At 36.7% G+C, this 19,819-nt stretch overlaps 1 protein-coding gene across 20 annotated transcripts in view; it reads right to left on the bottom strand.

Moving 5' to 3' along the window:
• The window catches only part of SETD5 (SET domain containing 5), a 72,787-nt gene that overhangs the window by 26,621 nt on the left and 26,347 nt on the right, over positions 1-19,819 (bottom strand). For 5 of the 20 annotated variants that reach the window (XM_053929336.2, XM_024556453.4, XM_045192256.3 and 2 more), the window contains exons 2-10: positions 14,103-14,162; positions 11,009-11,195; positions 9,985-10,209; positions 6,333-6,525; positions 5,945-6,050; positions 5,410-5,618; positions 5,011-5,069; positions 4,148-4,326; positions 3,157-3,195 (exon numbers count right to left, since the gene is read on the bottom strand). In XM_053929336.2, coding sequence (XP_053785311.1) covers positions 3,157-3,195; positions 4,148-4,326; positions 5,011-5,069; positions 5,410-5,618; positions 5,945-6,050; positions 6,333-6,424 — 684 coding nt within the window. In that variant the 5' untranslated portion in view covers positions 6,425-6,525; positions 9,985-10,209; positions 11,009-11,195; positions 14,103-14,162. Of the gene's footprint in view, positions 1-3,156; positions 3,196-4,147; positions 4,327-5,010; positions 5,070-5,264; positions 5,306-5,409; positions 5,619-5,944; positions 6,051-6,332; positions 6,526-9,984; positions 10,210-10,364; positions 10,454-11,008; positions 11,196-14,036; positions 14,163-19,819 lie in introns of those variants that run through there. The other 15 variants (XM_045192258.3, XM_045192263.3, XM_045192254.3 and 12 more) reach the window with 14 other exon arrangements.

Here is a 19,819-nt window from a genome sequence, read left to right as displayed (position 1 = left end):
GGTAGGTTAGCAAAGTCCATGAATAAATGGGAAAGGGAGGAAAGAGACTTAAGAGTCTCAAAGAAAATTTGTTTTTGCTTGGCAGTTGGTGTGGCATAAAAGAGTAATAGCTTGGGAGTCAGGGGATCTGGCTTCTACCATGGTTTCATTACCAATGAGCAGGGAAGCCTTGAACAACATAGAAAAGCTCAGTTTCCTCATTTTTAAAAGGAGAAATTAATCTGGATCATAGTTCTATCCCATCACTGTGATTTTACGACCATTTTTAAGTCATAAAAATCAATTTTGTTATTAGAAGAATGATATCAAGTTAACAAGAAAATTTTCACGAAAATGAAGACGACACCCCTTAAACATCACATCCCTTAAATTTCAATACTTCTTGAACATCTGCCTTAGTGTGCCAGCCCAAACTGGCATTTATTTCACTTCTCTCCAGAATGCTTTTATACAATTAATACATGTTCATTCTAAATATATGTGACCCAAAATAAATAAGTCACCATCTCACTTCCCATAGAAAAAGTCGTTATTCTGGAGTGTATCTAACATTCTTTTTTGACAGTTTAAATAGCCACATTCTGAAAAGGTAAGGTGAGGGGAGGGAGTGGGTAGGTAGAGTGTAGAAAATGATGAGAAGTACTTTACTATACTTCTCTAGGAAAACCACTGCTCTCTATGGGGACAGTGGTGAGAAAAGATTATTGTATTACAGAAACATCATCCTAAACAGACAGTTTTATGTGTCTGAACTACAGAGACAGAGCTTAAGTCTGACACACGTTCTCCTTCATGGTGCTCAAGACTTAAGGTGCCATCAGAAAACAAAATAAACACTGATACTGATGATGTCATACTAGTGATGACTAGAAGGAAAAGACATTATAATACCAAAGCTACTTACAAGTCATGTCCACACTAAACTTGCAAAAATGGGCATAAGAAAATTAAACATATATTCCATAAATTATATAGAAAACATTTATACCTATTACAATTGCTTTCTTTCATTTTTGTGTCACTGGTTTTAACCGACTGTTGTCCACCATCCTTTCCCCATGAAACAGAAAATGAAAAAAATCAATACTATTGTGTTCTATGCTTCTCACTAGTCCAAAGGACTGAACAACAAACAAAGGATCTAAGGCCAACACACTGAGAACAGAATACCATTTGCTTGACATGTCACTAATGGCTGAGCAAAAGAAAAGTGCAAAACTTGGGACTTAAGGGTGCTTGCTTATAAGACTGAGGATTATGGTTGCCCAAACATTATTTTCAAGTTTAAGCAGCCAGTAGAGATCATTGAACTTTTGACTTGTTAAACTTAATGTATAATGGAAGCCTTGCCACAGTATCATATGCTATTGATTAATACAACTCTCTCTATTCTGCCGTCCCATTCTTCTGGGTATTAAACACCCTGTCTCAGAGGGTTTAGAACAGTGTTTCTCAACCAGAAGTAATTTGCCCATAAGGAGACATTTGATAATATCTGAAGTCATTTTTGAATATTATACCTGTGTGTTACTGGTACCAAGTAGGTAGACGCCTGGGATGCTGCTAAACTGCCTCCCAGAATACAGGTCCCTGCAACAGACCAAGAATTTCTTGCTTCAAAATGCCAATGGTATCAAGACTGAGAAATTTTGAGTAGTCTCCATTAGGGAAGCTCTTGACTTTGGGACTAAAAATCCAAATGATATTTGTCCCCACTCTTATATAGCTCTCACCCAGATCTTTGGTGGAGTTCTAACAGTAAGGAATTCTAAGTATAAAATCTATAATGTAACTCAACCTAAAATTCTGGTGTGAGAATTAAAATAAACCGACCAGTATTTTTTATTGTTTAAATTTTAACACATTTACTGGACTATTTGTCAACATTTCAAAATAGCAAGCAATACTTGGGGTTTATGTGTAGTTTTTCGGGAGAGTCACTAAATATCTTTGAAAACATTTCAAGCCCCTGAAGGCAATTTACAATAGTTGATAGAAAAGGGCTTAGCAGTTGGGACCAGGGATATGCCTGTTCCATACAACTATTAAAGGTCCCCTGTAAGCAAAGGAGACAAAAATAAAGGGGCAGTTAAAGCAAAGTTGGCCCCTTGTAGTAGGATAATTAAGTTGTGTTCCAAGGCATCTAAGGACTCTGATGCTCTTGGGCTCTAAGTCCTCTTCTCATCTCTTTTACAGATCCGTACAAGTCTATTTACAGTTATATGCAAGGCAAAGCCTTCGAATTTTAGGTAAAGTACCACCTGTGATCTTTGTTAACATCAGTCATAATAAAGCTTATTCTCACTGAAAGATGTTAATGTTTTCTGTATATAACTGTCAACAGGAAAGATCCTTACTCTATATAATTTACACATTTAGGGATATGAATACTTATAAAATTAAAATAAATCTTAATTATAATTACATGCTTTAAAGTCCTAAGGAATTGTTTGGGAGGTATGTCATCCTATATATACACAGGTAAAGGAAGATACCAGGCTGTCTAATCAAATGTCCTTTGGGCAAACTCTGTTTTTATCAGCCAATACCTAAAAGTTAATCACACATAACTTCTCTATTCTCCAACTGCTATCCAAAAGCGTACCTTATAAGCTCTTCTATTTGATAACCACAGATAAGAAACACATTAGCATCATCAAAATCTTCTATACCAAATAGATATGCCAGGAGAAATCAGTTCAAATATAAGTAATTCCAGTAAGAGTAATTCCTATTAATAAACACTACTTTCCTACTGATGAAAATTATCCTTCCAAATGGTGATGAAAGCCTGTATGGTGCTAGGGAGGGTATGTAAGAGATGCTCTATCCCCAGAAAACCCTCAGTCCTGAGGTTGAGGCTAATCACAACAACACAACACATCAGCCTCATTTTGTTTAGGAAAATGTCACCCCCTGAAAAGCAGCTAATGAAAAACCAACACATGAACTGTTAATTACAGAAAGGGAAAATATTTCAGAAAATGGCCAAGAAAATCTACTTTGGAGAAAGGCTCTATGAAAACCGAATGGCAACAATTACAAACTAATGAAAAGCAGAATCCAAGATTCCCAGACCATCAATCAGGAAAGAAGCTGACCAAAATGCAAGATCACAGTGAAGTAAACACAGCATCAGGGAAGAATACCCCTTACCTTCATCCGCAAGGACTTCCGGGATCCCTCTCGAAATGCCTATCCCAAAGAGGAAAACAAGTAGAACAAAACAAAACTTGGTACCAAGAATGACAGTTATACCTATCTGAGACTAAAACTAAGGCAAGAATTAGTGTTCTTGTCTGCCCCCTTTCCCTAGGTAACAAATACAACTGAATTCCCCACACTGTTATCAAGAGTAGGAGTAGCTCAAGGCCAGTGAACTCTGTGGCTAATTCCAGTGCATCCCATTGTGAAACTAGGTAATTAACAGTAGGGAAGAGCATGCATCACTTAAACCCTAAATGCACCCCGACACTAAAAGAAAAAGCAAATCAAAATGTTAAGGTGGCAGATTTACCAATTTTGAAATTAAGAAGGAAACAAAGACCAATCCCCTTAACAAGGGATGGGCAAGTCACCTAGGAGCAACAAAGTTGCCCTGATGGGGAAGAGAGAACACAAAACAGAAGAGGTTTCTCCTGGAGACTTTTTATTTGAGAATACAGGAAAAGTGACCGCAACACTGAGGAAGCCTAGACCATTCAAGAGATGTTTCCTGATTTATTCTTTTTGAAACACGGAAAAAAAAAAAAAAAATCAACCCAATGACATGAGGTGGGCATGTACCAGGACAAGAATTTCTGACTGCTTTGGGCTGAGGAGGCAGGGAGATACTGGAAGGAATAGTGGAAGCCTAGATTGGAGGCTGCTGTAGCATATATGGGTTTGTGCCAGGTGGGGCTGGGATTTCATACCTGGGATGGGGCTTGGAGGAGAAGAAACTGTGCCAGTTGTGATGGTATGGAGTGGCAGAAGAGAGGTTGGTCTACATGTTCACAACACAGATTAGCTGATTTTTGCAAGTAGAGCAAAAGTGGCCCTTCAAACACCTGGATCAAACTTCTTAAAAAATTTTTGGTGCATTCTTGGTCCAAAATTTGAGCTATTTCAGAAATATTTCTATTTAAGATACTTTTACCCTCCATACCTTGATTTTCTTTGTCTTTGGTGCTGCACGACCCTTTTCTGGACTCTTTTTCCGCTTCTTGGGTTTGGTTCTTCTAACAGTTAAGGTGATGCTAGTAGGTGTGTGCTGTGTTGCTGTATACAACACAGTGGAAGGAGAAAGCTCCTCATCCCAGCTTTCTGTTGCACTGCTATCCCCACCTGAAAAAAGGTTATTTTATAGTTTACACTGTATAAACAGATTTAAAAGAGCACTAAAAACAGCTTATTCCATTAGATCTATTCCATATCTAGTAGGTCATTACTTGTACTATCCCTGTACTTCGCTGTGTATAATGTGTATTTTTTGCCCAAATTTTTGAGGGAAAATTAAGCACACACATTATACATGGGTATGATGATTACACAGCACGGGCACAATAATCCTACACATAATGCATACAAAAACACTGTGCCCATTATATATGGGAGGGCATCACATGCAGCAAAATACGGTAAGTCTATCATCAGTAAAACAACATAAATATCCACCTTCTTTATGAAAATAAGATTCTTCCTGTATCACTGGCAATAAGACATAAACTCTACATTGTATATATTTCTCTCCTTATATTCAGTCCCAAAGCTCCACTGCCTCAATATGTAACATATTAAAAAGCATCTGATTTTCTGTGCTCACTAGAAATATTTTGATTGCTACAGGGCTAAATGCCATTTATAGATACATTTAATTCACAATAAGAAAATTACATAGTAGTCTTGTGAGGACTTCTATCTCTTTCCATGAAAAGAGCTAGGGACCACGGGAACTTACAGGAGTTGTTTAGACAAATATTTAAAATATAAAATATGTCAAAATAGGGGCATAACCCATCTTCTGATTACCTGATATGTTGTCCTGCTTCCGCCGATGAAGTCTAATAACCTTCCCCCTGCTCATTCCCCTAAAGAGGGAAAATAAACTTAAAGTAGTCCTTCCAACAGCATGCAGAACATTATCGCAAAAATGGGAGAAGTGTCTCTGCATACACTACCCCCTTCTCCTCCCACCTACCAAAAGTCTCCAGGACATTAAATTTCATATCAAATTCAATAGCTTTAACATCAATCTCTCATTCCTTGTTGTCACCAATTCTCACCTAGTGCAGAGAATTCGAGCCAAGGAGCACTAAGGAATCATCTACATTAACAAACACAAGAAAGAATACTTTGAGCTTTTTCCTACTAATAAGAAACCCTAATCCCAGCAACCCAGGCTTGAACTTAGATGGAACATGACCTTACCTGCACTTGTCACAGTTGAGAAGGAAGCCATCCTGAGAAAGACCACAGGGACACCAGGTAGGAACAGTCTCTCCTTCAGAGTTCGGGCTGTCTCCACAGCGTTCCTCTACGGGCGACGGCAGGCCATTCAGGTCAGAACGAGGGATGATCGTCTGGACAGGGGGAGAAGCAGGAGGTGTCGGAGGAGGAGGGGCTCCGTAATTATGATCCTGAAAATAAGATTTTTTAAATCAACAGTGTCCAAACACTGGCCCCTCTCTCCCCTAAAGTATGGTACATATGGAAAGAAAGAAGAAAGTAGTACCCTTCGTTTTTTGGCTTCAACCAGGAAAGTGATAAAACAAAATGCCAAGGTCAACTGGGACATAAAAACAAGAACAATGATGCAGGGCTAGACGTCCGCTGGAGGCAGGGAAGTGCAAAAGGGGCAACTTCGTCATGCTGCATATAAACATTGCAAGAAAGTCACAATGTATAAGAATGGATTACACTCCAGGAAGATCACTGCTTTGGAGAGAAACAAATGCATACTCACAGCATAAGGCAGTCCTCGACACCCATGTCTCTGAGTGGTCCCATAATTATGAGTGGAATACACGCTCTTCTCATTAACTGCTGGACTAGCCTCCACAGATTCAGGGCTGCACAAAGGCGAAAAGCAATGCATGATAGCATAACACCTAATCTTTCCTTAAAGTAAGACTTAACTTCCCATTCTAACCCCTCCTCTTTCCACAACCACCAGGTACTAGAATAAGAGAAAGAACTCTGTGAAACAATCTTATTAACATAACTAAGCCTATAAATAACACTAGAAATGTTATTAAATGTGGATTTGTGTGTAACACGAAGCCAGTACAGGCAGATGTCTCAAGGCAGGCACCTGGGATACAAGGTGTCCCTAATGACAAACACAAACGTACCAGCTGAGCAGGGAGTTTCCCCTAGAGAAGCCACTCTGGGCTGCTTTAGACTCAGAACTATTCTTCTTAATTGGATCTCTTAATACTTCCATGAAACCTCACATGACATTTGCAGTGAGTTAGATGATGAAAGTGCCTTCTGTACTGCCCCAGGGACCAGGCCCTCTTCCATTCACTACCAAGACAGGATACCCTGAAGAAAGTACAGGTAAAAACAATGGCATCTTATATTTATACCTCTTATCTTGATGAACCCCCAAATACCTTTAGAGTAATAACTTCTCATCCACCAGTGACATGCAAGCATATAAAGGACACAATTATTTTACAGCTGCATGGTAGTAATGTAACAGAACTTCAAAATAAAACTGTACTTAGAAGTTTTGTTAATCTAGTGACAAATAACAATAGCAGTAGTGGCCACCATTTTGAATTTCCCATTACTTTCTAGGTACTTTATATAAATATTCACTCATTTACTCTACAATTACTAAACATGGTAAATAGCACCCCGTATTTACAGAAGGGTAAACTAAGGCGGTGAGTTTATGTGACTTCGCCAAGGTCACACACTGACAGAGCCAGGCTTTGAAACAATGTCTGAGTCCAAAGCCTGCGCTCTTTCCACTATGCCCTAACTGGTTTGTAAACCAGGATAACATTCTACCTTTAAAGAAAATGATGAGATCTTAAGTAATCAGGCTTAGTGAGAAGCTTGGTTAAGTATCTTTTCGTACCCTCCCTGAGTGGAAAATAAATAGTTCAGGCACAATTAAGTAAAATAAAAGAATTATATAAGTGTCCAAATTTAGAAATTTAATGTAATCCTTTACTTGGTAATAAAAAGGCATAGTTGGCAAAGGATACAAATTAAATTTTAGGGAAAAAAAGAACTTTAATTGGTTAGGCTTTGGGGAATTTTGAAAGGTAATTGTACTATATGACTTTGCAGAACTGAATAATAGGTACGTCATTTAAATTAACCAGAACAGAGACTTACAAATTAGAAATTCCAAGGACACCACACATAGCTCAGCCTTAGATATCAAGGAGTCTTTTAGGGAATCAAATAATGCATACTGTTTGCTTCAAGTACTGTATGTTTTCCTGCTTAGACACACAATATATAGTACTTGGTAGGAATAGTGTGAGGTTCAATGTGGCACAGTGTCAACTGAGAAGTGAGGGATAAAAGAAAATTCTGATATATGTATCCAACTCACCCAGTTATATGCTCCAAAACTGTGAGAAGGGATCTTATTTAGAACAGCAAAGATACTTTCTAGGTGAAGAAGAACTTCAGACATACGAAAGTATTCTCTGTTGGTGAGTGCATGCATTTTATTACTCTAAAAGAGTGTCTGCAGATGGGAACTGCAGGGGATAATACATCAAGAATGGAGGTCAGTATTCTTTAGAAAAAGATGATCTGAACATGGCTCACTGGGAGGCACTCAGCTCTGAGTATTAGGAAACAGGTGGCGTTTCCTAAATGAAACCAAAGGCAAATAAGCATTAATAAAATGAAGGCAGAATTTAGTTTCTATGATGGACAGTTGAGAGAAAGTAATTTTATACATTAATTTACTTGATAAACAAGTATTCTAAAGAACTGTACCAATTCTATATTAAGACATTTTGTACCACTAAACACATGGGGTGAAACATGACAGCTGTTTATCAGGAATGGTTTATGTTTTTGTTTTTGACAGGAAAACGCAAAGTGATATGAAATAAAAGATGGCCATGGAGATGTAGCTATGTTGGTTGTATCTTACCCATCTCCAAACTGGGTAAATATAATCATATGCACTTCATGTGCAAGTCTAGGGAATAAAAATAAAATGTATGTTTTGGAGGTTAAAAGGCCATCTCACTGCACAATACTTTCTACTCAAGTACAGAATTTAATGTATAGCTATGCATGCCAAGTACTAAAATTTAAGCTCCTATGTTTTGATGAGGAAAATCTGTAATTTCCACATTGGTCACTGATTCAATACATAGTTACAAGTTAACAGGTAAACATAGGATTTCTTAGGACATTCCTGATTTTATATATATGTGTACACACACACACACACACACACACACACCAGCTCTTATCTATATTTTAAAAGGATTAAAAACTTAAAGAGTGTTAGGACTGCATCCCTTTATTAGTCAAATACTTTATGCAAATGTAAACTTTGGTCTTTCTTCCCCTATGTTTGAACTGCTATGATAGTTGGGCACATACCCAAGAACCCATGCTTAAAACAGACCCCAGCAATTGTGTTCAAAATACAATATGCAACCTGCTGCTACAATGCTATCTATTTGGAAATGTCTTAAATTCATTTGTGGCAGGATTGTAAATTCAGAAAAATCTTTGCAGCCATTGTTGTATCTAGAGTTTTTCCCCCTACAAATATATTAAAAATGCATAATGCATAACATTGCTATCAGCTTAAAAAAAACTGTAAGGTAAGATTTGGGTCTTTTCCTTGTTTGAGTATTTCACCCTTCATACCAGAGCCCAGAATAGTGGAATATACATGACAGTAGAATATGCATGCTGAAGCATTAAAATATATCATCAATAATTTAACAGAATGGTACACAAGCTAGTTGTTGACATTCTCTTGCTTTGCAGAAATATTAAACAAATAACTGTTTACAATAATTAGTTATGACCACAGTATTAAAAATCTGCCTGGAGATTGTGAATGAAATGTCTCAGGAAATAGAAACACTGCAGTCTAATTTTCAAGCCAGAATTATTTTTTCTTTCTGCAATTACCTCTATACTCCTAGCAACATTTATGGGCAGTCATCTGTATACTCTGGGAAAAATACCAGTTTTAAGAATAATTGCTTTTGGTCTGTATCTACTTATCCCAAACTCACTGATTTAATCTCTTTGTTGAAATTTCTCACAAATGTTAATGTTGTCTACCTATATAGCTTGCTAGTCAATCCATATAGGAGTTAGTGGCTGACTGGAAAAATCTCAACACTACACAACTAGTTATCTACTAATGCAAGAAGATTTTTAAGTACCTTATTTGGGAAATAGTTATAAAATTGGAAACCCTCAGCTATTGGTATAACTAAATCTCTTTGGCATGTAAAACAAATAAACAAGTAAAAAAAACACCCAAGACCCCCAAAAGGAAAAAACCACCCCCCCAAACCCCCTACCCCCACCCCCTCAAAAACTAACAAAACAGACACAAACAGAAGAACAACAAAAACCACACACACACTAAACCAAAACGGGGGGGGGGGGGGGGGAGGCCCTGGAAGAAACACAATCCACCCTTCCCCACCCCCACCCCCCATCTTCCTTTTCGTATGGCAATAAGGCCAAAAACTGCTTTAAATTGTAGACTACCCCAGAATACAATACACTGCTGCTTAGGGTAGCTTCATTGTAATCCTTCCTCTTTAAGGAAGTCAATAAACAGTTAAGTTGTCCTGGGTGGCTTTGTGAAGAACTATACAAGCTCTTTACTAATATCCTCAGTTTTAAGGAAGAAAACCACTATTTATCAGGGATGCAGTTGAACCCAGAATTCTGGTACAGTTGCTTTTCTTTGCTGAAGGGGGAAGAATCCCCAGGGGACTGTGAAAATGGCAAGAGAAACAGGGGAATTAGAGCAACACCCACCTCACTCAAGAAGTGGCTGTGGGATCAAGAGTCTGAACTGGACCTGAACATATTCAAAACACCAGGATTTTTCCAGCCCAGACCCTAATCCCTGGTACTGCCTGGAATAGACTTGGCTTCTGGGGGTGTGCTGCCCCCTAGGCCCCTTGGGTCTCTTTCGCTGGACTTTCACATCCTTGTGTAGTGCCACTTCGTCTTGAAAGGTAGGGGGCTTCCACTTCCTTTCTGTAAGCAAGGAAGAGTGGGTACAAGGGAGGTAAAAGGACAAGAGGGGGAATCTGTAAGCAGGGGGAATCTTGGACACTTAAAGAGAAGGGATACAAAAGGCTAAAAATTTTAAAACTGTGAATAATATATAAAGTTTTATAACAAAGGCCTACCTTCATTGCCATTTGGCATTTAAATTCTTCAAGAATTGAGAGTATTTTTAGGGATTGGGCTTTTCGACAATTCCTAAAGCTGCTCTTAGCTGAAAAAAAAGTTTGGTACCACTGATTTTGAAGGTCCTCTTTCTAGGCAATGAATATTATAAAAAAAAACAGGTGACACTGCTTTCCACATTTTCTATCCCAAAATGTCAGGAAGTTTAAAAGTAACCTGTCCATATAAAAGTTCAGCCCCTTTACTCTAGAACAATGAGAAGTACATAGGAAGAGGCCTTCAAGGAAAATCAGTTGGAGAGAACTCCTTTTTATCTCCATCCATCAGAATAATCATTAATTCTACAGAAGCAGGTAGTGACACCTACTTTATTTCAATCTTCACCACCCATCAAAACAAATGAAAATATAATCACTACTTTGCACATTTCAATCATTTACTCAGAACTCCTCCCCCAATTCTTCCCCCCCCTTCTCTTCCCCCCACCTCCAGCATCTATGGGAGAAACAGAAAGGTCTAATGTCATTTACAGTGGGCTAAGCTTGGGTTTAGAAAATACTCCATATTTATTATTAGATGCCCATAAGAAAGCTGTCTCCACACAATCTGGTAATTCACCTACTACCTAGGAAGTAGCACTTACTCTGATCCAGCAGCCATATCGGAGTAGGATGTATCTGGTGTGGTGACTCCCAGAGGGATTGCAATGCTCATGACGTCCAGCACAGCAGAGAGAGGAAATCACGGGGTCCAATTAATGGAGACTGGCCACTCTGAGAGTGGGGGTGAGCTGCAGAGCCTCAACCAACATGTTATGGACATGAGGAATCCTGCCACAGAAAAGGAAAATAGTATCTACTAACCAGATAGTTCTTTAAATTTATCCTCAATGCTACTATTCCCCTCCCCCCCATTTTTGAATAAGACTTTAAAGGGATAAATACAAAACAAGTACAGCAAGGGATCTATACATTGTCCCATGTTTACTATGTACTGCATTAATGAGGTAGAAAAAGTGAAGCCTTCTTTTCATTCTATTTTAACTTTTTCCTTTTCAAATAAAGAGAAAGTAACAGTCTGCCAGCTTACTAATAAGCACATTTCCCCCATTCTACAACTGCTCATCAAAAAAAATTTTCCAGTAATGTAGGAACTAACAACTTTAAAGATATGGAATGGTTAATAGAAATATCACAGTTTAATTTTTTGACAATTCAAGATTTTTGTGTAAACCCTGCCCCCCTACCATAATTGCAAATTTTCCAGCAGCCACTGTTATTTCTTCCAAATATAAGAGATCAGTTTGTTTCTATTTGGACACAGCTGTTTCTCATTGCCTTATTTTGTCACAGAACAGTCTTCCTTTTTTAAACCATTTTTATTTTAACTATAATTTTGGGAGAAGATGCAATTATCTTAACAACTGTATTTGTGAGATAATATCCACTGCTAGGTATGAATAAAAACATAAATCACAAAGAGTACAGCTTCATGATAAAGATTAGAAAACATTGTATGGAAAAGTAGTGAGGATACCTTGAGTTTGCAATCATAACCAGTGGAATTTGGGAATGGAAAGACCCACAAACAACTTACATGTAAAAGTGCAAAAGTAGATTAAGAGATTTTGAAGTATGGTACAAAGGGGAAAGAAGTGTACTTTATATGAGTGGTTTTATGTTATAAAAATAACCACTAAAAGGACGAAGTAAGAAGCACTGTACGTTGGAGACAGTCAATGTCAAAGACCCAGATTAATAGAGATTTCTGCAAAAAGAGACTACAAGGAGTCACGATTGATAGTGATTCATGATAAAACAATTAAGATGGAAGAAATGTCAGGTGACTGTTTATACTGGAAAAATTAAATGAAAAGTGTGTGTTATTGAGTTAATCCAGGGGACTAATGCAAATTTTAAATGGTAGACAACCTGAGATGCTTGAATCTTATTTTGGTATCTGAAGCAAATCAATGTAGGTAAAAAACACATTTGTGAACAGTGAATCAAACCAGTATTATGCATAAAGATAACAGTATTTGTTTGTGACGGTGTTTTAGAATGCTAGAACAGCTATAAGTTAAGCATTCCTTCTTGACACCTATACTTTGCAAGAGCTTGATCTCACCAATGGATCTTGAGGACTCTTCAAAAATGGGTGTGGCAACAGATCTGTTCCCACTCAACAGAAGGTGACATATTGCTAAAACTTGTGACTAAAATGAAAAGGGCAAATCTTCCTGTCTATTGCTTCCTCACAGCTCATAAAAGTGACTAATAACTTCTGCCTTTGGGCCCATGTTACACATAGCTGTTTCCTTTCACTAACAGTGTAGCCAAACAGAGGTTTAAGCAGTATATCCTTAAAGTCTCTGGAAAATTGAAATAAAATCTGCAAATGCCAGAAGAGAGCCCAAAGGGCATAAAATTAAATACTGGAGCTTGCTGGTTCAATTTTCTCTAATTTTAGTATCACTGTGTAATTCAAATTAAAGAGGAAAATAAAAAAGCCCTCAAAATGCCTGGTTTGATAATCTAAACTGAGTCTGATAATAATCATAGCTTCCCTGACCAATATATAGTAATCTGAATCGGGGCATTATGTTTTCAGTAAAGGACAACAACAAAACAATTTACTCAGTACCATTAAAACTCCTGTCACAGGCACTATTATATGCCTATAAAAAATGTACACTTGTAGATAAATACAACTTATAAATCTACACTGAGAGTTGTTATTTTTCTGAGAGTAAATTTTAAAAGTTACACTAAAAGGAAAAGATGAAAAAATTACTTCAGGTAGTATCTCCTCAGTATATTCCTTCATGAAATCCCACCCCAGCAAATTTGGATAGCTGAAAATAACTTTAAGAAACATTAAGTAGCCCTGGCTGGTGCAGCTCAGTGGTTTGAGCACCAGCCTGCGAACCAAAGGGTCGCCAGTTTGATTCCCAGTCAGGGCACATGCCTGGGTTGCAGGCCAGGTCCCCAGTGGGGGACACACGAGAGGCAAACACACATTGATGTTTCTCTCCCTTTCTTTCTCCCTTCCTTCCCTTGTCTCTAAAAATAAATAAATAAAATATAAAAGAAAAAAAAGAAACATTAAGTAGTTAACTATACATTTATCTTTAATGGACTGCTCCATTTTCCTTTTGTCCAGTTTCACATGATTCTTCCACTCTTCTGATGAAAGCAATCATAGGTTGTGAGAGTTTAACTCAAAAAAATTATAACAAAACCAAATTTCTCACATAACCCTGAAGATAGTTCCTTTCTTAAATAACACTCTTCAAAATGTAAACTGAAAGACCTCAGTAAAATGTTAACTGAAGACCTTTTAACAGATCATCTATATGTAATGTTTTCTTATGATAATGACACTAGTTTTATAATTCTAGACAACAGATTCCTAGTATAGTTTAATAGTATTTATCATAGTTTGGAGATGTGTCCTAGAGAGACTGAGAAGAATTAACACTCTCGCTGGGCGGAACAATTTCAAGATATTTTTTACTTGTTAATCTGTCTATTCCTACTAGAATATGAACTCTCTAAGGACAGGGATTTTTGTGTTTTAATCCTCTGCTGTAGTTTCAAAGTCCAGAACAGTGCCTAGCACACAGATGGTGTTTGAGAAATATTTGCTGAGTAAATTTTGATCATCCTTACCTCAACTTATGATTTTAGCATTTATCAAAATACAAAAATCAAAACAAGAGAATTTGGCGCAGTCACCTTTGTATAGACCTCTGAATACGAAGTCCCAAAAAATTATCTGTCAGTAGCTCTGAAGACCTAGAAAAAGTTGAGATACAAATTAGTATAGAAAGAAATAACATCAATGGACTCACAAAATAAAACTACAGAGAAATAATTTTTAATGGCAACTACGTGTTTCATCTCTGCATACTGCCTTGTTTACCTTCCTACGTTCTGTCTAGTACTATAGTTTTGTTTTTTAACCTTTACATTCTATTTTCCTGTAAGCAAATAAAGGGTAGAAAGGGAAATATTCTTTTCTGACTTAAGTATAAATACTTATACTTCAAATTAGTCACTGGATATTCCTTCTCTTTCCTTCAAATTAGAATTCTTTCCCATTTCCCAAGGGATTCCTTCTTGTTCTTTCTCCCAGGAGGTGCTGCTCTTCTCCACTGACCCCATCTCAAATTCAGAGGCTTTTCTTTAACCAAATGTCAGTTTACTCTCCAGTCAGACAAGGAGCTACCACCATCCAGTTAAGGTCATATTACTCCTTTACCCCTCCCCCCTCTCCATCCCACTTAAGTCCTCTTGTCCTACTATAGAAAAAGACTGACAAAAAGGGAGTCATTTCTATTTGTGGTCAACTCCATAATAGAAACATGTGGAAAAATAGAGCCTTCATCAACTTTCTACCCTCCAAAGAAGGAAAGAAAAATAGGTGATGACCTAGGACTTCTGGGAGAAAAAAGTGAAATTTAACATTAGCCAGAATGGGGTGTTAACACCTGAATTGTTGATATATCACACAGATGAAAGAGCTGATCATGTCATTTCAGTTACTAAGAAGAGGAAATGTACTTTATGTTGATATTTTATTAATCTCCAATTGATTAAAAATTGGAAAATGAACTATTCTTTAGAGACAATTCACAAAAAGCATATTAGGAATTATAAAAATAAAAGGATAAAGGTAACAGTACAACAAAGAAGAAATTAAATAAATCAAGAGAGACGTGGATTCCTTTAGCAGCAGCAACAAATAAGAAATATAAGAAATCACAGAAGGAAAAGAACAAATAAGTAGGAAAAGTAGGAATGTACAACGGGGGTGGTGGTGGTGATGGTAGAAATGAATGTATCAGAATTTCAATTTTATTTCAAATTTAAGTATCTCCAGAATAATCCATCAGAATCCACAAAAACACTAGTATTGTTCTCAGATTCAGAGGCAGAACCAGCCTGTCTCCCAGTACTGAGTACTTTTTTGAGAAGTCACCATTTACATAGTTTCTTGGGCAAAGGCTGTTAAACAGAACATGCCAAAAATAGTTTATAATTACCCCCTGTCTTTTTAATTGAGTTCAGAAATGGTCAATAGTCTCTGTATTCGTCATTCTGACAGTCTCTTCTCTATATGACTTGCTGAAAGCACAAGCCCCATGTGATCTGCCTGGTCACTCAGAAGACAGACAGTGTTTTAAGAACAATTCCAACACAGATTTCAGAAAGAGAAATTGCATCAGCCAGGTGAGCCGGAAGCAGCTGGGAGACAAGAGTCCAATGAACAGCCAATCCAATGAAAGAAATTCAGAACAAGTCCGCTTCAGTAATCCTGTGAAGAGGACTGGCAGGAAGAGGAGTGTCGCTTCAGAAAGAGAACAGGCCTCATATGCTTCAGACAGTCTTTGTACTGAGGCTGTGGACCTTGGCCATTCTCCCAGAAATGATGCAATCCTGATGAACCAGATCTGCCGCCAGAGAAACAATTGTTAACAGCCTAGGCAGACAGCAACTCAGACAAGGAACAATCTCTGATCAACTTCACAAACCAAAAGAAAGCCAAATCTCTTCCTCAATTCTGGTCTCTGACAAAACATGTAAATATATATGTATATGTATATATATATGAACAAGCCATTTTCTCAAAATGTCCCTGTCTTCCAATTCCTTTGGCTTTACAATACCTATCATCCATCATTAAATTTTAACAGAACACAGACAATTTTTACGGTGAATATAATTTCCCAAGCATATTAACAGCAAGGTATTCACATTGATATTTTACACTTATTTCCCTCACTCTTCTAAAAAAACCTTTTGGGAGGTAATGGCTTCCGTAAATATGAAAATCACTCTGGATTCTGGGGCCAAATTTAGGAGACTTCAAAGTAAAGACAAATATGCACTCTCACTAATCCAGGGCCAGAAAGGTGTATTTTATAGACATTTTGAAATTATGTGAAACTCTATGTTACAAATAGGCATGTCTTTACAGAAAAAGAGAAAATACCTTCTTGCTTAGGCTGACATAAAAAGTAGATTGAGTAATATCATCACACTGCAATGCCCACTTTTCTCAAGGGCAACAATATTACTTCAGATCTTATAAGAGGGCTAATAACTATTTTCATCCTATTAGCCCTGTCTTACTATTTTAGAATCTAGCTTAAAAATACCCTCAATTTAAAAATCCTCCCTAGATTCTTCATCTCCTAGGCCTGGTTTCTTTTTCAGAGCTTTGGTACCAGGTTCACACAGCATTGTTACAAAATTATTAGGACTTTTTGTCTCACAAACTGAAGGGCTCTGCATACAACAAACCTCAGTTCTCTAAACTCCAACTAACCACAATTAACCAATTTCTTCCCTTAAGCAATAACCCTCAGACTGACATTCACTAGAAACAAGCATCTAAAATATATCCTGAAATCAATACATATATTCATATATTATATATTTATACTTATATACTTAAACAATTAAATAATTAAAATTAATAGACATACAGAATAACTCCGAGGCCATAAAAGTTCTTTAATAGGTCCACAAATGAATAAATTTAACTCAGTTAAGGAGAAGAGAAAAAAACATGTCAGAAAAAATTTTAAGTAGGGTTAAAATAATAGTCATTAATTTTAAGATTTCATTTCTGAACCCACCAATTATTTAAATTTTGTTATATATCTAAGTTGAATTTATTCTTAAACTTCTGTATTTTAATTTCCTTCTTTTGAATGAAATTTACAAAATGGTAAAAAGGAGAAGGGGAAAATATTAGAAGGTTTTTTGGTATGATTATTATCCTCAATTTATTTTTGAAAGATTTTATTTATTTTTAGAGAGAGGGGGAGGGAGGGAAAGAGGGAGAAAAACATCAATGTGTGGTTGCTTTTACGCTCCTCCAACTGGGGACCTGGTGGGCAAGCCAGGCATGTGCCCTGACTGGGAATCAAACCAGCAACCCTTTGGTTTGCAGGCCAGAGGAGCTCAATCCACTGAGCCACAACAGCCTGGGATCAATTTAATTTTTAAATCACAGTGGAGAAATGCAACAAATATATGAATGCATTTTATTTATTACATGACCAACTTGTTTGAGAACTAATGTGGCAGCTACATTATATACTTATTTTCCATCTCCAACCGAAATTAAAAAATACTGATGCAACATACTGCCGGTGCCCTGTAACACCTTTTTAGCTTGAAAAAAGAAAAAAGTACTATCGTATTAGGAGTTAGGAAATTTGAGTTCTAGCTTACAACTTAATTAGTTTGGTGGTCTCAGAAAAATCACTCTTAATAGATGAACCTTAAATTCTTCAAAGTATAAAATTTTCATTAGGCTTTTTCCTGCTCCAAATTTCTATGACTCCTGTCACTGGCTGATCTAATTCATGCAATGTCTCAGTCTCAGTTTTCTCATCTGTATATTAAAAAGAATAATACCTGTCCTGCTGACTTGGGTGCATATAGACTAGCGCTGTGGCAAATAAGAGCTTAAATGGCTCTTTGGAGCCTATAAATATACGTGAAGCTCTGATACTAACAACCTCAAAGTGGCTAAAAATGATTTTCACTCTTCTTCAACAATATGTATTTTAATCTTGCTACAGTAAATAATGTGAGAAGACAATATGTGGGAAACAAAGTATAGGAGAGATAAATGGTAAACATTAGAAGAAATAAATTCAGTGAAAAGTTCATATAATTGGGATAGTATAAATTCTAAGTTAGGCTTACAAATGTTGAAGCATGTTAAGGTAGGCAAAGGATCTAAGAGAAGTTCAGGGCTGAAGAGAAAAAAGAAAAGCGTGAAACAATGGGAAAACAATTAAGAGACTAAAGAAATATCATGACTTAGTAAGTTAGAGCCAAGATAAAGTTTTCTTTTTTCCCCACCTCTTCTCCTGCAACACTTGTTTATCCCTTGGCCACTTTGCCTAAATTTATATTCCCTCTAGGGGCTACTGGGCTTTGCACAACAAACCAGTAACTAGAATAGGAGGTAATTAAAATCCAGTCTAAAAAAATCCTATTTTATTCCATAGTAAGAATTTCTTTTCCTCATGAAAAATTTCATTAATAGTAATATTATGGAGGCCAAGACATACTTACTTGGAGGGGCGGGGGAAGAGGTGGTAGGGTAAGAGTAGATGCCATAAATAATGAAACTAAACACAAACTAAATACATGTTACAATCTTAAATTATAAATTGACACTGTAGAAAAAATATTTTATTTATAACTCATTTAAACAATGATAAATACATTATTTACTGCTAAACTAACCAAGGATGCACACACTATTCTTACCATGAATTAGAAAAATTTTAGGCTTCTAGGTATCAAATAAAGATGACATGAACTTTGATTTACCTCTTTAAAGGGCTATATTCAAGACTTTCTGAATGTTCTGTCCTACAGTGTTTGGAGCCTCAGCATGTGCTTTAGAAACAGGTACAAGATCACATTAGAAAAAAAAAAGAAAGAAAAGAAAAGAAAAAAGAAAAAAAGAGAACCTCTCGTACCTCTCTATGTTTGTCTCCTCTGTCTAGACCCTTTGCAAACCCCAAAACGTGAACCAGGTTTACTTACTCCAGACAAAGTGGGTTATGTACATTTGAGGCATCAATATCTGTTATACTTTCTGTATTTAGGTAAATTTTCTCCAATTGATAAAAAATTTAAGAGTTTTAAGATGAAAGTCTAATTCATTATTTTATAGATGAGAAAACAGTTAAAGTAATTACTACTTACTTTAGACACCAATATCTGAATGAAAACAAAATGACTTTTAAAATACGCACCAATTATTGGTGTTATGTTAGACAACCAAGTTCAGATTAGAATTCCTGGCTGTCTTGAGATTTATATTATCTAGATTTGCCAGTCTCATCTATTCTCTCTTTCTTTCATTCATTTACATCCATCCATCTATCCAACAAACATGAAAGAACTATTATGTATAAAAACTATGTTACGTGCTATTTTAAGGTGTTTCTCTTAGCCAAAGAAAGGATAGTCAATCTGCAAACTCTAGTTTTGCCTACGTGCCAAGTATTGTATCTTCACAACCATGAAGGGAAAAAAAAAAATCCTAGGTATGCTTTTACAATTAATGAGTAATTCTGAAGATAACTAACACCCTTCCTCCAAAGAAAGAAACCCCCCAAACCACCTCATCAATTTACCTGTGACACAGAGGACTCTCTTATGGAAACAAATTCTTTTATAAATCTCTTAAATTGTTTAGACAAAACTTACTGAATGGTCTCATGAAAAATTCTGTTAAGAACGAAGGACAATGTGCATGAAGAACCTGCAAAACACAGGTGAACAGAACCTGACCATACATGTTCTGCAATTATTTGGCAGACCAGGTGGCTAGGTATATAGCAGTAAAGGAATTTAAAGCTTAATAATTCTGATATGCACAACAGGATTCCCCTCCCCTCCCAACAGCTGTA

Source organism: Desmodus rotundus, chromosome 8 (assembly GCF_022682495.2).
Source record: "Desmodus rotundus isolate HL8 chromosome 8, HLdesRot8A.1, whole genome shotgun sequence".
NCBI classification, from domain to species: Eukaryota; Metazoa; Chordata; class Mammalia; order Chiroptera; family Phyllostomidae; genus Desmodus; species Desmodus rotundus.
This window is presented reverse-complemented; position numbering and strand designations above follow the sequence as displayed.